Genomic DNA, 18,924 nt, shown 5'->3' on the forward strand with positions numbered 1-18,924 from the left:
TGCGGTGGCCAGGAGCGTGCCACTGCAATCCAGTCTGGGCAAGAGAGTGAGACTCCCACTCAAAAAAAAAAAAAGAGGAAAACTGTGTATTTGCAGATAACATGATTGTGTATATATAGAATATCCTAAGGAAATCTACAAGGAAACTACTAGAACTAATAAATTCAGCAATATAGCAGGATACAAAGTCAGTACACAAAACGCCAACTCAATTTCTGTATATTAGCAGCAAAGTATCTGAAAACATATTTTAAACATCATATGTAACATATCCAAAAACAGAAGGAACTACACTGAAAACTAGAAGGCACTGTTAAGAGAAGTTAAATAAGACTGAAATAAATGAAAATATACATATAACCATGTTCATGCACTGGAAGCCTAAATACTAAATACTATTCAGATGTTATTGCTTCCAAATTGACCCATAACGAGGCAATCACAAATAAAAATCCAAGTAGATTGTGAGTGTATGTGTGCGTAAACTGGCAATCTAGTCCCAAAACTTATATGAAAATGCAAAGAAGCTAGAATAGCCAAAACAATCTTGAAAAAGAACAAAGGAGATAGTCTTAGACTACCAAATTTCATGACTTAATATAGAGCAAACTAATTGAAACTATGCAAAAGAGCAGGCACATGCATCAATGGAAAAGAACAGAATTTACAAACAGACCCACACATATATGGTCAAATGATTTGACAGAGATGCCAAAGTAATTCAAGATGGGAAAAAAATGTCTCTTAAAAAATAGGTACTGGAAAAACTGGATCTCCATCTATACGGTGATAGATTATGCCCCAGTCTGGAAAGGAGTGGGCACTTGAGAAAAACTCAGAGGTGCTCTTAGAATATCTAGTGAATGACATTTAGAACCATGAGAGACATCATGACCTGATTTAAACATCCAAATACATCAAAAATTTTGAAAGTTACTCTTGTAAAATACACAAGTAAGCCTCACCCACAGTCAGACAAAACTGCAACACATGCACCGCTCCTTCTTGTTTCAGAAAGTTCATAAAACGAAATAAAAGATCTTGTTGCTCTCTGATTTGCTTCAATTCTAACTTCAGCACCTTGACACAAAATAGGAGAAAAAGTAAGTTTAAGCTGTATAAATGTGTTCCAGAATCGTTGGTATAAAAAATACATTACTGCCGAAAAGACTTACAGACGGCTTTTTATTTCTAGGTTCTGCAAATTTCTGCAAGAATGGAACCAAAGGAGAAGCCGGTTCAGTTGCTTTTTCAGGCTTTGAAGAAAGAGAATTAATTCAGTAAAATTCCTACTTGATTTGATATACAGAATCAAAATTCAACACAATCTGAAGTGTTCAATATGTTCTTATATGTTCAGTAAGTTCCTAGTATTTTCAATACTTACTGGACTGTCATCAATGAAGATGATAAGCAAATGATTCACAGTATCCTAATGGAAAACAAGAAACTTGGGTCAAAATAATTCCAAAACTGTATTCTTCCCAGAATTCTGTAACTTTTTTTTTTTTTTTGAGTTGGAGTCTCGCTCTGTCACCCTGACTGGAGTGCAGTGGCCACTCCCGGCCACCGCAGCCTTGACATACTGGGCTCCGGCGATCCTTCTGCCTCAGCCTTCCAAGTAGCCAGAATTACAGGCATGTGCTACCATGCCCAGCTGATTTTTTGATTTATTGTAGAGATGAGGTCTCGCTGCCCAGGCGGGTCTCGAACCCGCGGGCTCAGGCAATCCACTCACCTCAGCCTCCCAAAGGCTTGGGATTACAGGCTGAGCCACCGAGCCCGGCTTCTGTAACTTTTATATTATGATAATTTCTACCAAAACAAAGCAACAAATGGAACAGTGGCAAAGCATCTGAACTTATGTATTACAGAGAGACTTTTAAAAAATCTACAATGCAGGTTCTTAACCTTTGTGAAAATGAGCAAATGAAAGCTGTTTAGATTCTGACATTTAAAATATTTATAAAATTATTCCTGTTTCTTCAAAATCTTACTAGATCAAAGGTAGAAACACCCTAAGTGTCCACCAAAAATAAATGAACAGATAAGCAAAATGTGGTGTGTATACACACACACACACACACACACACACACACACACACACACAAAATGGAATATTACTCAGCCTTGAAAAGGAAGAAAAGTCTGACATATGCTACAACACAAATGAACCCTAAAGACATTACAGTAAATGAAATCAGACAGTCACAAAAAGAGAAATACTGTGTGTTTCCACTTTTATGAGGTGCCCAGAGTAGTCGAATTCATGAAGACAGAAAGCGGAATGGTGGTTGCCAGGGGCTGGAGAAGGAAAGGAACGAGTAGTTACAGGGTAATGGGTACAGAGTTTCAGTTCTGTAAAAGGAAGAGTTCCGGAAATGGGTAGTGGTGACGGTTACACAATAATATAAATATATTTAATACCACTGAACTGCACACATAAAAATGCTTAATATATATATTTAAATCTTACTGGATCTGCTAGGAAGTCCAAAGAAGGAAGGAACACAGAACCAGACAGGATCTCTCTTATAAGTAAGGTCAGAGATCTGGAAAAAGAAATAGTAATTGCATACATTTAGTGATTTACATTAGTTCTTAATTTTCAAGTGTATATAAATTACCTAAGGATCTTATTAAAATGCAGACTGTAATTCAGTAGGTCTAGGATGGACCCTAAGATTCTGCATGTCTAATAAGCTCCCAGGTAACATTCATGCAACTGGTTTACAGACCACACATTGACTAGTAAAAACTTGGAGTCCTTACTTAGCTAAAAGAGAATACTACACAGAACAACAAGGACTTGGGAGACATTGGAAAATACTTCCTACCCAAGAATATTTAAAAAGTATAATAAATATTTCAATTAATGTTTTGAGACTAATATGTTTAAATATAACTATCCTATAAGTATAATATTTAAATTAGTAGTATAAACTCTAGAAAAAAATATTTTGATTAAAATATTTAAATATTTTTAAAACAAAATAAAAATGTTAAAGAAAATAAAATAATATATAAAGTACACTACCTTACTCCACATCTCTATAATAAAATAAAGTTAAAACAAAAATAGAGTGCATCACCCTAAATATCATTAATTTAAAAATAAGTCCTGGTTTCTCTTCTAAGGACCATTAGGGTAAGAGCAATAAGGTAACTTATGCAATAATGTAAATATGCTCTGGCCAGAAAAAGGGAAAATATGCAAGATGATCTAATTCTTCTTCCCAGTTGGATATCTTGAAATTCAAGCTTGTCTATAAAGTTTGTTCAAAGTGTTTCTGCCTATAAGAGTTATAATGAGCCAGGCTCGGGGGCTCAGCCTGTAATCCCGTGCCTTTGGGAGGCTGAGGTGAGTGGATGGCCTGAGCCCGCGGGTTCGAGACCCGCCTGGGCAGGCAAGATCTCATCTCTACAATAAATAAAAAAATTAGCCGGGCGTGGTAGTGCGTGCCTGTAATTCCGGCTGCTCGGAAGGCTGAGGCGGAAGGATCGCCGGAGCCCAGCAGGACGAGGCTGCGGTGGCCGGGAGCGGCCGCTGCACTCCAGTCTGGGCAACAGAGTGAGACTCCAACTCAAAAAAAAAAAAAAAAAAAAAGAAAAAGAGTTATAATGTGCATGTCTATAAAAAGGAACACCAAGGAAATAAAATATAATGATCTCATTTTTAAAATACCTATTTATCTTTGATGTCCAAGAACAATTTTTAAGAAATTATTCTGGCCAGGCACCGTGCTCACACCTGTAATCCCAGCACTTTGGGAGGCTGAGGCAGGATCGCTTGAGCCCAGAAGTTCGAGACCAGCCTAGGTAACATAGTGAGACCTCCTCTCTACAAAAAAATTTAAAAGTCAGCCAGGTGTGGTGGTGCGTGCCTGTAGGCCCAGTTACTGGGAAGCTGAGGAAGCAGGATCGCCTAAGCCCAGGAATTCAAGGTTGTGGTGAGCTGTGATAGTGCCACTGTACTCCCTTCCAGTCTGGGTAACACAACACACTACAGATATTTCTAAATTGGCATGTTAAACCTGAAAAAAATTTTTTTAAATGAAAAACTATTAACTGCATAGGCTAACTTCAAGTTTTAGTGTACTCTTATTATAATCAAGAACAGCAATATACTAAGGCATGATATACAAATACTACAGTATTTTCTTATCTATTTATACCTGCAGTCTGTTGCTTTAGGAGGCAAAATATAAGGAAAAAGTAGTTCAGTAAGTTTCCTTAAATAGTGTAATTCATCTCTCCGACTTCTCAAAGCAACATGAAGCTCTGGACCATATTCTTCTAAAGCAGCTTGCTGTAAAAACTCTGTATTTTTTACTATAAACGGAGAGTAAAAATAAATATTGAAACAAATTAGGCAACATTAAATAACTTGAGTCATTTCCACTAACAAATAGAAAAGTATCTAACCTAGTCATTCCTTTCCAACTCTCTTTTCCAATATGTATGCTACAGGGAAATTTTTCTGTGCTAGAAGTTTGTTTATTTTGCAATAAATTGGCAAATGAATCCTTTTCAAACAAGAATTTAAACTCATGTTTCTATATTTTATAACTTAAATAAAATAACAGCAAATGATTTTTTTAAAACAAAAAAACAAGCACATGTAAGAATTTTGTTACAAAATATTATATTTTGTTCAACTTACACACACACACAAAACAACAAAAAAAATCCTACTCCAAATTCCTTAATTGCACCTGTTTTCACATCAGTTTCACCCAGGTAACCTTTTAAAGCAATTATACTGTTAAAGTATTCCCCCTGCAGACAGACAAAATGAACTTCCCGTGGCTGAAGAACTCAAATTTAAAACAGAACAGGCAGCCACGGGTGGAGGAGGAAGTGGTCACCACTGTGTTTTCAGAAAGTTGTTGTAAAACTATCACAGGACCTCTCTTTCCACAATCAAACCAAGTCAGTTCCTGTTTTTGGAGCCAAGAAAAACTGGCTAGACGCTCTCTCCCCAACCAGCTCTTTGGAAAAATATCTAACAGAGACTTCGGGTTTGGGAAACGAACCAATCAGAGCTTATCAACATCCAATCACGACTCAACCATATCAACCAATCAGGACTCAGCTGCACCGACCAATCAGAACTAAGTATGTTTCAACCTTTTATTTGCATGAACAGACCTAACTGGGAACTTTCCTCTATAAAATCCAAAACCCCTCTTTGCTCTGTGGCACAAAGCCTTTGCTTTACTGAAGGCTGCATCTCCCTTGTTTAGAAACAGCTCACTGGAATAAATTTCCTCCAAAATTTCTTTTCAGAGAACGTTTGTTCACAATAGAAAGCTCTGGACCCTCCGTCCAGAGCCCAGGGCACGAGAAGTATAAAACTGTATCAGGTAGAAGTCCATGAACAGATAAATTTCTTAATAAATATTAACTGATTATAAAAGTTGTATTAACGGAAAGTTTTTTTTTAAAGGCCAGGCACTAAACTAATATATTAGTTTAGTGCCTGGCCTTTAAAAAAAAGTTGGAGTCTCACTCCGTCGCCCAGACTGGAGTGCAGCGGCCACTCCCGGCCACCGCAGCCTCGACCTGCCGGGCTCCGGCGATCCTCCCGCCTCAGCCTTCCGAGGAGCCGGAATTACAGGCTTGCGCTACCACGCCCGGCTGATTTTTTGATTGATTGTAGAGATGAGGTCTCGTCAAGTTGCCCAGGCGGGTCTCAAACCCACGGGCTCAGGCAACCCACTCACCTCAGCCTCCCAAAGGCGCGGGATTACAGGATGAGCCACCGAGCCTGGCTTAAACTAATATTTTAAAACATGAAAATTTTCTCCTTTTTTAAATCTCAAAAGACTTAAACTGAAAGGACAAGTCATGTTTTCCCCTTAAGTGCAGTTTTAAAATCATGGAGTCTGTGTAGAAAATTTAACCCTAATTCAATGGCATTTATTTTATAACTATATCCTTCTATTTTTAATGAAAGAAAATGAAAGTATGTTCACAAAAAATAAGTCAATATATGCACTCTTTTTTTTTTTTTGAGTCAGAGTCTCATTCTGTTACCCAGGCTGGTGGCAGTGGCACACTCATGGCCACCACAGCCTCAACCTGATGGGCTCAGACGATCCTTCTGTCTCAGCCTTCCAAGTAGCTAGAACTGCAGGCATGCGCCACCAAGCCCCGCTAATTTTTTGATTTACTGTGGTGACGAGGTCTCACCATGTTGCCAAGGCTCGTCTTGAACCCCTGAACTCAGGCAATCCTCTCACCTCCGCCTCCCAAAGTGCTGGGATTACAGGCGTGAGCCACTGCACCTGGCTAATACATGCATTCTAACAGTGTGTGCACTGAGATGGAGCAGGGACTCCTCTTAGCGGCCTGCAGGCCCACCAGTCCCCCTCAAGCGTGTAAAATAAAGACAAATTTTTGACTACTTGCAAGGGAAATTCCAGGTATCTAGCTAGCCCTGCACCAACAATTAGAAAAGTGAATGAGTAACCTGCGAAACAAGAAAATAACACTAGCCTGGGCAACATACCAAGACCTCAATTCTACAAAAAATTTAAAAATTAGCTAGTGGGGTGGCACACGCCTGTAGTCCTAGCCACTAGGGAGGCTGAGGCAGAAAGATTGCTTGAGCCCAGGAGCTGGATGTTGTGGTGAGCCACGATGCCCCACTGCACTCCAGCCTAGGTGACAGAGAAAGACTCTGGCTCAAAATACACAAGTAAGTAACTTAAACAACAATCGCCACCCAAGTAAAAAAATATCTTGACATAAGCTCTTGAGTTGTTTTTCAGAAACCCAGACCTCCACCACATAGAAAATGCCAACTACTATCACACAGACCTCTGACATGGAGGAGCTGAGGCCTGAATTCAGACAGATTTTTTTATTCTAAAATTCTTCCTGGCCAGGCTCGGTAGCTCAGCCTGTAATCCTAGCACTTTGGAAGGCCGAGGGGGGCAGACTGCCTGAGCCTGTGGGTTCGAGACCAGCCCGGGCAACTTGGCGAGACCTCGTCTCTACAATAAATCAAAAATTAGCTGGGTGTTGTAGCGCACGCTTATAGCTCCAGCCGGGGTAGTCGTGAGTGTGCCACTGCACTCCAGCCTGGGCGCCAGAGTGAGACTCTAACTTCAAAAAAAAATTTCTTCCTGGGGAGCCTGAGTCACCCTATAAGCCAAACTTTAACATTACTTTATGCTGACACCAAACTTTAAAAAAGCCTTGCTTCCTTAACCAACTGCAAATCAAAGAATTTCTGAAAACAACTATGACTTTTAAGCCTCCACTTCAAAATATCCCATCTTTCTAGGCCAAACCAACATATAACCCCCATGTATTGACTTAACAATTCTTCCTGTAACTTCTGCTTTCCTGAAATGCACCCCTGCTTTAAAAAACCCTCAGCTGATTGCAGGGATTCACGCCTGTAATCCAGTACTTTGGGAGACTGAGATTAGAACTGCCTGAGACCACGGGTTCAAGACCAGCCTGGGCAACATGGCAAGACCTTGTCTCTACAATAAATCAAAAAAATTAGCCGGGCATGGTGGCACGTGCCTGTAGTCCCAGCTACATGAAAGGCTGAAGCAGAAGGATCACCGAGTCCAGCAGGATGAGACTGTGGTGGCCGTGAGATACCACTGCACCCCAGCCTGGGAAATGGAGTGAGACTCTGACTCAAAAAAAAAAAAAGCCTTGCTTACAAGCCATCAGGGAGTTCCAGGTCTTGCTTGGTGCCATGCAACAAATGCTTCACTTTCTCTCACTGCAAATCCCAGTGTCAGTATCTGGCTTTTTCAACACACCAGGCCAGTGGACCCAAGTCTGGTTTAGTAACCTTACTAAGAAAGCACATGAAAGCTACCTATGGTACTAAAGCACAATTGGCAAGGAACCTGGATTTTTATAAGAAGTGCATTTTAAATTATTTGCCAAGCATTTCCCCCCCATAAAATTGGGGCATGGGCCTTTTAGAAATTTATATCGCGAGCATTTAAAATCAGATTTAGAAGATTTAAAATCAAAAGACTAAGCTGTACTAACTACTCTGCCCATTTACTGATATGATTTTGAACAAACGATACAATTACTTTAAGCCTCAAACTCTACATCAATAAATAGTTATTAATACTGAAAAGTCATATTATATATAATATACCGAGGTGCCAAAAAAAATGTACATACATTTTAAGAGATGTTTGTCATAATGAGAAGTGGCTGGATGCTGATGGCAATCACTTTGAGCAACTCTTGTAATTGCAAAAGTCAAACACAACTTGTATTAATTTTGTTACTGGCATATATTGAGTATTACAATTTTAATACCTTTTTTCCCTTTCTTAATGTGTATACATATTTTGGCACCCTCTGTATCTAAGTGATTATAATATTTGGTATCATTAAGCATTCATATATAATACGTAAATTAAACCACTAGACTGGAATCTACTCAGCATCTCTCAGCTACAAGGAATTTTTTAGTCTAGGTGATAAAAAAAAATGAATCAGGCAAAACATTAAAGGGGAGGAACGCTATGACTAAGATTAAAAGCAAAACAGAGATGCCAGAGACAAAGCATAGATTAATCCCCACTAATCACCAATATATCCAATGCCCTGTCAGTTGGCAGTTTTCAGACACACAAGGAAAGGCCCTCAGACTCTATGACAAAGAGATATCTTCAGGCTGAAAGACTAAAATAAGGCCCTTCTGCACAATCATCGCTAAATGTAAGTTAAGCCAATGTTTACACTGTGTTCAACATTTCTAAGAACCATGGATATAGTCCCATAGACAACTTCTACATAATGCCTATTCTCAAGAGGCAGATTAAGCAAAGAGCATCAAGAACATTGGATGAACATTGGATGAAGAGATGAACCTTTATTTCCTGAATTATGCTCAACTGTGGGGCCAAATGATTTAGAAAACAAATTCATACAAGTCTACCTAACTCATGATATTTAAAACAATGGAATCTTAGGATACAAGGAGAACTCTCCTAGTTCTCTGGCCTTTCACTTCTGTGAATTTCATTAATTACAATATTAGTGAATCCAATCTAGCATTTTATGGTAACTTTATAATTGAGGATTTTTTTTTACATGAACAGTAGCAAATTAGTAATCCCTCTCTTGCAAAGATTCAACAATAAATTTCAGTCAAACTAGGCTGTTTTACATGTAACATCATTCTCATAGAGACAAAATAATTTAAGAAACTTACTGAAGATCAATTCAACTAAAAATAAAAATATGATGCTATTAACTCACAGACTAGAGTTTCTGGCCTCTTTTGTTGCCTTTAGAACAAAATTAAAACTCTATTAAAAGCCAGGCTCAGTGGTTCAGCCTGTAATCCCGCGCTTTGAGAGGCTGAGGCGCGTGGACTGCCTGAGCCCGCAGGTTCAAGATCCGCCTGGGCAAGTTGGCAAGACCTCATCTCTACAATAAATAAAAAAAATCAGCCAGGCATGGTAGCGCATGCCTGTAATTCCGGCTACTCGGAAGGCTAGGTGGAAGGATCACTGGAGCCCAGCAGGTCGAGGCTGCGGTGGCCAGGAGCGGCCACTGCACTCCAGTCTGGGCTACTGAGTGAGACTCCAATTCAAAAAAACAAAAACAAAACAACTCTATTAAAATTACTTTTCCCCTCACTCATATAGTGAATCCTGAACATCCAACGTAATACTATAAGAAAAGGACTGACAGTGGTGGGAAACTATGGGGGGGAGGGGAAGGGAGATGGGATTAACGGTAGTCAATATCTGTCTGGGATGGGGAGACACCTCTTATCAACAAGGGTGCCTGAACGAAGCATATTTGTATACCTAACCCTTAACTGTACCCCACAATATCAAAATAAAAAATATTGATTATTAGGAAAAAAAAAACTTTTCCTGCACATAAACTTACAAATGTTTATAGCAGCTTTATTTATAATTGCCAAAAACTGGAAGAAACCAAGATGTGACCTTTAATAGGTAAATAGATAAAGTGTGATACATCTATACAATTAAATATAACTGAGTAATAAAAATGAGTTATTAAGCCATTAAAAAAAAGGAGGAGCCTTAAATGCATACTGTCAAGTAAAAGAAGCCAGTCTGAAACATACTGTATGATTCCAACTATATAACATTCTGAAAAAGTCAAAACCGTAGAGACAGTCAAAGATCAGTGGTTGTCAGGGGTTCTTAGAGGAAGAAGGGATGAACAGGCAAACCACAGGGGATGTTTAGGGCAATGCAACTATTCAGTATGCTACTATAAAGGTGAATATATAATTATACATTTGTCAAAATCCACAGAATGTACAATATAAAGAGTAAAACCCAATGTAAACTATAGACTTGAGTTAATAACAATGTATCAAAACTGGTACATCAATTATAACCTACCAAATAATGCAAGTGTCAATATTAAGAAAAAAGAGGAGTATATAAGAACTCACTATATTTTCTGCTCAATTTTTCTGAAAACTTAAAAATGTTCTAAAAACTCAAACCTCTGATTAAAAAAATTTTCTTCCCTGTATTTTCTTCTGACAAAAAAGTAGCCTTTACAAAATGACTACAACAAAGATACTACACTCTAGTGGGTTTTTGCCAGTGACAGGACAATAAGGATAATTTCAAAGTCAAACTTTTTAACTTAACAATTAAGGTATATGTACTCCAACTCTTCCACACTCATTCCTTTTTTTTCCCTTCTCCTATTCAGAGTCTCACTCTATCACCCAGGCTGGAGTGCAGTGGCACTCTCATGGCCACCACAGCCTCCCCTGCTGGGCTCAGGTGATCCTTCTGCCTCAGTCTTCGAAGTAGCTGAAACCACAGGCATGTGCCATCACACCTGGCTAATTTTTTGATTTATTGTAGAGCCGAGGTCTTGCCATGTTGCACAGGCTGGTATTGAATCCACGGGCTGAGGCAATCATCTCACCTCCGCCTCCCAAGTGCTGGGATTATAGGCATGAGCTACCACGCCCAACCCACTCCTTTTTTAAAACTATTTTTTTACTTATTATAAGATGAACACAGAATAATTTAAAACATACAATTAGGCCGGCTTGGTGGCTTGTCTATAATCCCAGCACTTTGGGAGGCCGAGGTGAGTGGACTGCCTGAGCCCACAGGTTCGAAACAAGCCCAGGTAACTTAGCGAGACCTCGTCTCTACGAACCCTGTTGCGAACTGCACATGCAGGGATCTAGGTTGCATGCTCCTTATGAGAATCTAATGCCTGCTGATCTGAGGTAGCACTGAGGCAGCGATGCTAGTGCTGGGAAGTGGCTGCAAATACAGATTAACATTAGCAGTGAGGTTTGACTACACAGAGACCATAATATATCAATTGCTTACTTACAGACTCATAATAAAACCCCACTAGTGGGTGACAAGTGAGTTGATATACTTCAATTGTACAGCTGTATCTGGTGACAGGCTTTAAGTCAGAATCTGACATTTATTTTAGTGTGTGCATGGCCCACCCATTATTCTATTGACCACTTCCATCAGTGCTTCTTTTTGTTGTTGTTATTGTTATGGTGAGTTGTATAATAATTAATTACACATGACAATGCAATAATAATAGAAATAAAGCACACAATAAACATTATGCCTTGAATCATCCAGAAACCATTCGCCCCGTCTGTGGAAGAATTGTCTTCCATGAAAGCGGTCCCTGCTACCAATAAGGTTGGGGAACCGCTGAAGTAGAGCATAGAAGTAATTTTTTTAAAAAAAGAGACATTTTGTCTTGACCTTAGAGCAAGAAAAGTCCCCCCAAAAATTTCACGCATTCAATCACAAAACATTATTTTGGGCACAGTGGCTCAAGCCTGTAATCCCAGCACTTTGGGAGGCCAAGGCAGAAAGATTGCTGTGTTTTGAGACCAGCCTAGGCAACAGAGTGAGATCTCATCTCTACTCAAAAATCAGCTGAACATGGTGGCACATGCCTGTGGTCCCGGCTACTAGGGAGGCCTAAAGAGCACCTGAGCCCAGGGGGTGGAAGCTGTGGCGAGCTGTGATTATGCTGACGAGAGAGAGAGAGAGAGAGAGAGAGAGAGAGAGAGAGAGAGAGAGAGAGAGAGAGAGAGAGAGAATGAATGAGACATTTACTGAACATATATGCTATGTGTAAACCATGACAGTAACAAGGACAGTAACATACAGTTTAGATGACATGGCAGAGTCACTATATTTTTTTTATAGAGAGATAACATGAGAAATGTGATACTGTGAAATCAACATGGTAGCAGTATACAGGATGGGCTTGAATGGGTCAAAACTACTGAAATCATTAAGAAGAAAAGGGACGGGATGTGAAAGATCCCTCAGAGAAGTAAACTATCATTCAAACAAAGATAAGAAAGTCAACAGTAATACATCTGAAAGTATCTAAAAGTATAACTGTATTTTAATTTTCAAAGATTCTTGAGCTTTCACACTTACAAACTACTATTAACAAACTACTAAAGTGAAAGGGATTTTACTTTCAAATACTCTCACAGCATCCGATATTTCAGGTGAAACTTGGTATATAAACATAAAATCACTCAAACTGTAGTAGAAAACTGTACCTTTCTGTCTTGCTTTAACTATCACTTCGATATGCTTCATTGCTGCTTTTAATAGTTTCTTGGTTATGATAGATGGAATATCCACCTAGAAAAATTCAACATTAAAATAACATATTTAAAATAATTTTCACTATGTTCAATGGCAGGTATACTACAATTAGAATACCAGAGCATATCTTAAAAATTAAAGGTATTATTAAGAATCTGTTAAAAATATAACTTAAAACACCTTATATTCCTGGATCATACTAACTATAACATTAGACTTTACTTTTTTACCACAGTATTGAAAATGTATCTTAACATACATACCTTAAATATTAAATTTTTCCCATAAAATAATTATTACTGGTTTCTTTTTGTGTTGTCTTAACTTATCACCCCTTTCAACCAGTGAAACTGTATTGACTATGAAGCTACTTGAAAATGAACTTTTTAAATCAGCTTACAAGATAAATCTTGGTTTTAAGATATGCACGCATCCTACTTTAGAATAAAATTAAGTTCCATCATTCCCCACAGACATTTTCCTTTTCTTTTTTTTGAGTCAGTCTCACTCTGTCGCTCAGGTTGGAGTGCAGTGGCACGCTGCTCACGACCACCGCAGCCTTCCAAGTAGCTGGAATTACAGGCATGCGCCACCATGCTCAGCTAATTTTTTTTACTTTATTGTAAAGATGAGGTCTCACCATGTTACCTAGGTTGGTCTCACACTCATGGGCTCAGGCAATCCTCTCACCTCAGCCTCCCAAAGTGCTGGGATTACAGGTGTGAGTCATCAGGCCCGGCCACAAACATTTTTCAAACTAAGCTGGAAGCTGCAGAGACCATGGTAGGTTAGTGAGGAAGGGTTAAATATATGCATACACAGAAAAGAGGAAAAGAAAAAAATCACAAATATAATAAATTATCAAAAAGCATATTTATTAAACGACAACAGCCTTATCTCTACCACAATACTTAACACATTATATCTTCCCTTTATTAAGGGCATGAGAGAATTCCATCACAATAGTGCTAACTTTTCGCTGGGTACCATGGCTTATGCTTGTAATTCCAGCACTTTGGGAGGCTAATGTGGGAGGAATGCTTGAGCGCAGGAGTTCAAGACCAGACTGGGCAACATGGTAAAACCCTGCCTCTACAAAAAATTGAAAAATTAACCAGATGTGGTGATGCACACCTGTTGTCCTAGCTACTCAGGAGGATCAGGTGAGTTCAGATCAAGGCTCCAGTGAGCAATGATCATGTCACTGCACTCCAGACTAGGCAATAGAGACAGGCTTTGTCTCTTTAATAAAATAAAAATAGCCGGGCTCGGTGGCTCAGCCTGTAATCCCGCGCCTTTGGGAGGCTGAGGTGAGTGGATTGCCTGAGACTGTGGGTTCAAGACCCACCTGGGGAGGCGAGACCTCATCGCTACAATAAAATCAAAAAATTAGCTGGGCGTGGTAGCGCGCACCTGTAATTCCGGCTACTCGGAAGGCTGAAACAGAAGGATCGCCGGAGCCCAGCAGGTCGTGGCTGCGGTGGCCGGGAGCGGCCACTGCACTCCAGTCTGGGTGACAGAGTGAGACCCCAACTCAAAAAAAATAAATTTAAAAAATAAAAATAAAGCCGGGCTCGGTGGCTCAGCGCTTTGGGAGGGTGAGGTGAGTGGACTGCCTGAGCCCGTGGGTTCGAGACCCGCCTGGGCAACTTGGCGAGACCTCATCTCTACAATAAATAAAAAAATTAGCCGGATGTGGTAGCGCACACCTGTAGTTCCAGCTACTTGGAAGGCTGAGGCAGAAGGATCGCTGGAGCCCAGCAGGTCGAGGCTGCGGTGGCTGGGAGCGTCCACTGCACTCCAGTCTGGGCGACAGAGTGAGACTCCGACTCAAAAAAATGAAAAATAAAAAAATAGTGAGCTGGGTATGGTGGCTCAAGTCTGTAATCCCAGCACTTTCGGAGGCCAAGGCAAGAGGACTGCCTGAGCTCAGGGGGTTGAGACCAGCCTGGGCAACTTGGCAAGACTTTGTCTCTACAATAAATCAAAAAATAAGCCAAGAGTGGTGGCTCGTGCCTATAGTTCTAACTACTTAGAAGGTCGAGGCAGAAGGATTGCCTGAGGCCAGCAGGTCGAGGCTGCAGTGGCTGTGAACATGCCACTACACTCCAGGCTGGGCGATAGAGTGAGACTCCAACTCAAAAAAAAAAAAGTGTTAACTTTTCAATTCACTTTAAATTCCTTATTAAGGAAGAGTTCAAAATACCAGGGTGATAAGTCTCTAAGTATGACGGAATCTAAACCCCCAAATTTTAGTAATTTGCTGATAAAACCCAGAACAAAAGATCAAACATGGTCAATAAGAGGGGATATTCTAGCTAGTATTATGCCTCCTTGCAAAATAACATTACTTTTCATTTATCCTTGGACACTTGATATTCAGTGATATTACTTTCTTTTTTATTTTATCTTATTTATTTATTTATTTATTTTGAGTTGGAGTCTCACTCTGCCGCCCAGACTGGAGTGCAGTGGCCGCTCCCGGCCACCGCAGCCTCGACCTGCCGGGCTCCGGCGATCCTTCCGCCTCAGCCTTCCCAGTAGTCGGAATTACAGGCATGTGCTACCACGCCCAGCTGATTTTTTGATTTATTGTAGAGATGAGGTCTCGCTGCCCCGGCGGGTCTCGAACCCGCGGGCTCAGGCCGTCCACTCGCCTCAGCCTCCCGAAGGCGCAGGAGGACGGGCTGAGCCGCCGAGCCCGGCTTTGATTTACTTTTCTCTGATGATTAGTGGGGCTGAGCATTTTTCCATGTGTCTGTTGACTGCTCACAGGTCTTCTTTTGAGAAGTGTCTGTTCCTGTCTTTTGTCCACTTTTTATAAATCACTCTCCTATTTATCAAATAAGATTTTTTAGTTTCCAAATATTTCATAAAATCTTGTCTTCTGAGAATACGCATGAAAATTTTCATTTGTAAGTTCCATTTAAGGGACTTCAGGTCAGAATTTAAGTGGTAAGACAATGAGCTTGTCACTAAACTTAGATTTTTTTAAAAATTGTAAACCTTTGATTATTTGTTTTCATTATCACCAAACGTCCAATTTTTATTATTCAGGCAATGGTATCAAGGACGGAACATTGTAGGAGAATAAGATGATCCAAGCCTAATCTTTTGTCCATAAACTACCTCTAAAACTTTTGGCATAATTACTAACTTTCTATAAGATGGATTATAATAATGGATATTTATCTTCCAGGATAGTGACATAGATAAAATGAGAAGAAAAAAATATATATGGAGAAACTGGAGCCTCCATACACTGTTGGTATGAATTTAAATGATGCAGCCACTTTGGAAAACAGTCCAGCAGTTCCTCAAAGTGTTAAACACAGAATCATCATTTGATCTAGCAATTACATCACCATGTATATACCCAAGGTAAATGAAAATACATCCAACAACCACAACAACAAACTCGTACACAAATGCTCACAGGTGCACAAAAGACAAAAGTAGAAACAACCCAAATGTCCATCCACTGATGGATGGATAAACAAATGGCGGTATATCCATACAACGGACTGTTACTCAGCCATAAAAGACGAAGTACTGATACATACTACAACACGACGATGTGGGTGAATCTTGAGAACATTATGCTAAGTGTAAGAAACTAGTCATAAAAGACCACATATTGTATTACTCCATTTATATAAGCTGCCAAAAATAGACAAATCAATAGACAGGAAGTCGATCTGTGCTTAGTTAGCGCTGAGGGGATAGGAAGGTCGGGGATTGTGGCTAAAAGGCACACGTTTTCATGCCAGGTGGGATGGCTCCTGCCTGTAATCCCAGCACTTTGGGAGGCAGAGGCAAGGCCAGGGACTCCAGCCCAGCCCAGGCGACTTGGCCAGACCTCATCTCCACAATAAATCAAGAAATTAGCCGGGCGTGGCGGCATGCTCCTATGGTTCCAGCTGTTTGGAAGGCTGAGATGGAAGGATAGCTTGAGCCCAGCAGGTTGAGGCTGCAGCGGCCATGAATGTGCCACTGAACTCCAGTCTGGGTAATAGAGTGAGACTCCAACTCAAAAAAAAAAAAAGGTGTATGCTTTCTTTCCAGGTGATGAAAATGTTCTAAAATTGATTGTGGTGATGGTTGTACAACTCCGTGAATATGCTAAAAAGCCACTGAATTTTACACTTTTTTAATGATTATTATTTTAAGTCAGGGTCTCGCTCTGTCACCCAGACTGGAGTCGTGGCAGGATCACAGCTTACTGAAGCCTTGAAATCTTGGGTTGCAGGGATCCTCCCTCATCAGTCTCCCAAGCAGCTGGGACTGCAGGCACATGCCACCAGGCCTGGATAACTCTTTAATTTTTTTGTAGAGACAATGTCACTATTGCTCAGGCCGTTCTCAAACTCCTGGGCTCAGGCGATCCTCCCGCCTCAGCCTCTCAAAGTGCTAGGATTACAAGCATGAGCCACTGTGCCTGGCTGAACTATATACTTTAAATGGGAAAATTGCAGGGTATATAATTTATATCTCAATAAAGCTGTTATCAAAATACATATATACATATAAAACCCCATGAGGTGCTATTATTTTAGAATCTACTAATCCATCTCCAAGTCCAAAACAGTATTCTTCTATCAATTAATGCATATTAACTAATTCACTGTAATACAGCAATTAAAATCAATTTTGATAAATTAATTTTGACGTATTCTAAATTGTAATTTAAATGTTTTATCATTAACCAATTGATATTTCTGTTTTTTATTTTTATTTTTTTAAGAAACAAGGTCTTGGGCAACCCTTTGGGGTCCCCTCCCACTGTGGGAGCTTCTCTGTCCTCTCAATAAATCCTGCTTTCTAAAAAAAGTAAATAAGATTTTTTAAAAAAGAGAGAGAGAGACAAAGTCTTGCTATGTTGCCCAGGCTGGTCTTGAATTCCTGGCCTCAAGTGATTTTCCCACCTCAGCCTCCCAAGCTGCTGGGATTACAGGCATAAGCCACTCACCCAACCTGATATTTCTTATTAAACTTTTATTCTACTTGAATATCTATTATGTGATAATTACCTCAGAATCTTTTCTAAACAATGTAATTACTCTTTATCAGCTTTTTAAAAAATGATAAATGCTCACACAAATATTTCTAAAATAACAAATATAAAGAAGAGCATGGAAAGAACTACACTTCAGCGTCATCCCACCACTTCAATGAGTTAACAGTGACAAGGACAGATATGCCCTTCATATACATATTAACAGGCTTTAATATCTGAGCTTTGTTTTCGAAGTGAAAGAGTATCGTGCCTATCATCCAGCCTCTTCCACTTGACTATTCAGGATAAATATCTTCCTATGAAAATAAGTATTAATCAGCCGGGCGCGGTAGCGCATGTCTGTAGTTCCGGCTGCTCGGAAGGCTGAGGCGGGAGGATCGCCGGAGCCCGGCGGGTCGAGGCTGCGGCAGCCGGGAGCGGCCGCTGCGCTCCAGTCTGGGCGACCGAGTGAGACTCCGACTCAAAAAAAAAAAAAAACACAACACTGGCGAGTACAGGTATTTTTAAGTCTTAATACAGACCTCTAAACTGCCCCAGGCGCGCGAGCTCCACCAACCTGGATCCGCATTTCTTTGCCTACTTCCACACCATCACCATTGTCAGTTTTTTTTTAAATTTTTATTTGAAAGATGTGGGGTATAATACAGGGTTAGGTTGTCTTTCCCAATCTAATAGGTAAGAGAATGATATCTCATTTAAAAATTATATGTGTTGGAAGTGAGACGGCATATTTAAAAGTGTTCACTGGCCATTTTATATTTTTCTTTTGTGAACTGCTCGTTCACATTTTCTGCACATCTTTTCTACAGTGTTTAAGTATAGCGCTCATTTTTCAAATAGGTAAAGAAACATTTAACAAGACTAGTCTTTATTTCATTACTAGTGGAAGTGATATTATCTATTAATTCATTGTCAACATATCCAAAACTATTAAACTGACAAAGAGACAAGGGTGCATGTCTACAGCAAATGTACTACAAATATACAGGCAAAGATCCAAATCCATACAAAATATGGCTTACAAATTTATTTTATTTTATTTTATTTTTCAGTTGGAGTCTCACTCTGTCGCCCAGACTGGAGCGCAGTGGCCGCTCCTGGCCACCACAGCCTCAACCTGCTGGGCTCCAGTGATCCTTCCGCCTCAGCCTTCCAAGTAGCCGGAACTACAGGTGCGCGCTGCCACGCCCTGCTGATTTTTTGAGATGAGGTCTCACTGCCCAGGCGGGTCTCAAACCCATGGGCTCAGGCCATCCACTCACCTCAGCCTCCCAAAGGCGCGGGATT

At 40.1% G+C, this 18,924-nt stretch overlaps 1 protein-coding gene across 12 annotated transcripts in view; it reads right to left on the minus strand.

Moving 5' to 3' along the window:
* SNX14 (sorting nexin 14) overlaps positions 1 to 18,924 on the minus strand; it is an 81,074-nt gene that overhangs the window by 51,838 nt on the left and 10,312 nt on the right. For 11 of the 12 annotated variants that reach the window (XM_021706819.1, XM_021706822.1, XM_021706817.1 and 8 more), the window contains 6 exons: positions 12,572 to 12,656; positions 4,176 to 4,332; positions 2,477 to 2,552; positions 1,388 to 1,432; positions 1,176 to 1,256; positions 966 to 1,080 (listed from right to left, as the gene is read on the minus strand). In XM_021706819.1, coding sequence (XP_021562494.1) covers positions 966 to 1,080; positions 1,176 to 1,256; positions 1,388 to 1,432; positions 2,477 to 2,552; positions 4,176 to 4,332; positions 12,572 to 12,656 — 559 coding nt within the window. The remainder of the gene's footprint in view (positions 1 to 965; positions 1,081 to 1,175; positions 1,257 to 1,387; positions 1,433 to 2,476; positions 2,553 to 4,175; positions 4,333 to 12,571; positions 12,657 to 18,924) is intronic. The other variant, XM_021706816.1, reaches the window with a different exon arrangement.

This window comes from Carlito syrichta, unplaced genomic scaffold (genome assembly GCF_000164805.1).
Source record: "Carlito syrichta isolate Samal-C Ts95f unplaced genomic scaffold, Tarsius_syrichta-2.0.1 Scaffold316036, whole genome shotgun sequence".
Lineage (NCBI taxonomy): Eukaryota > Metazoa > Chordata > Mammalia > Primates > Tarsiidae > Carlito > Carlito syrichta.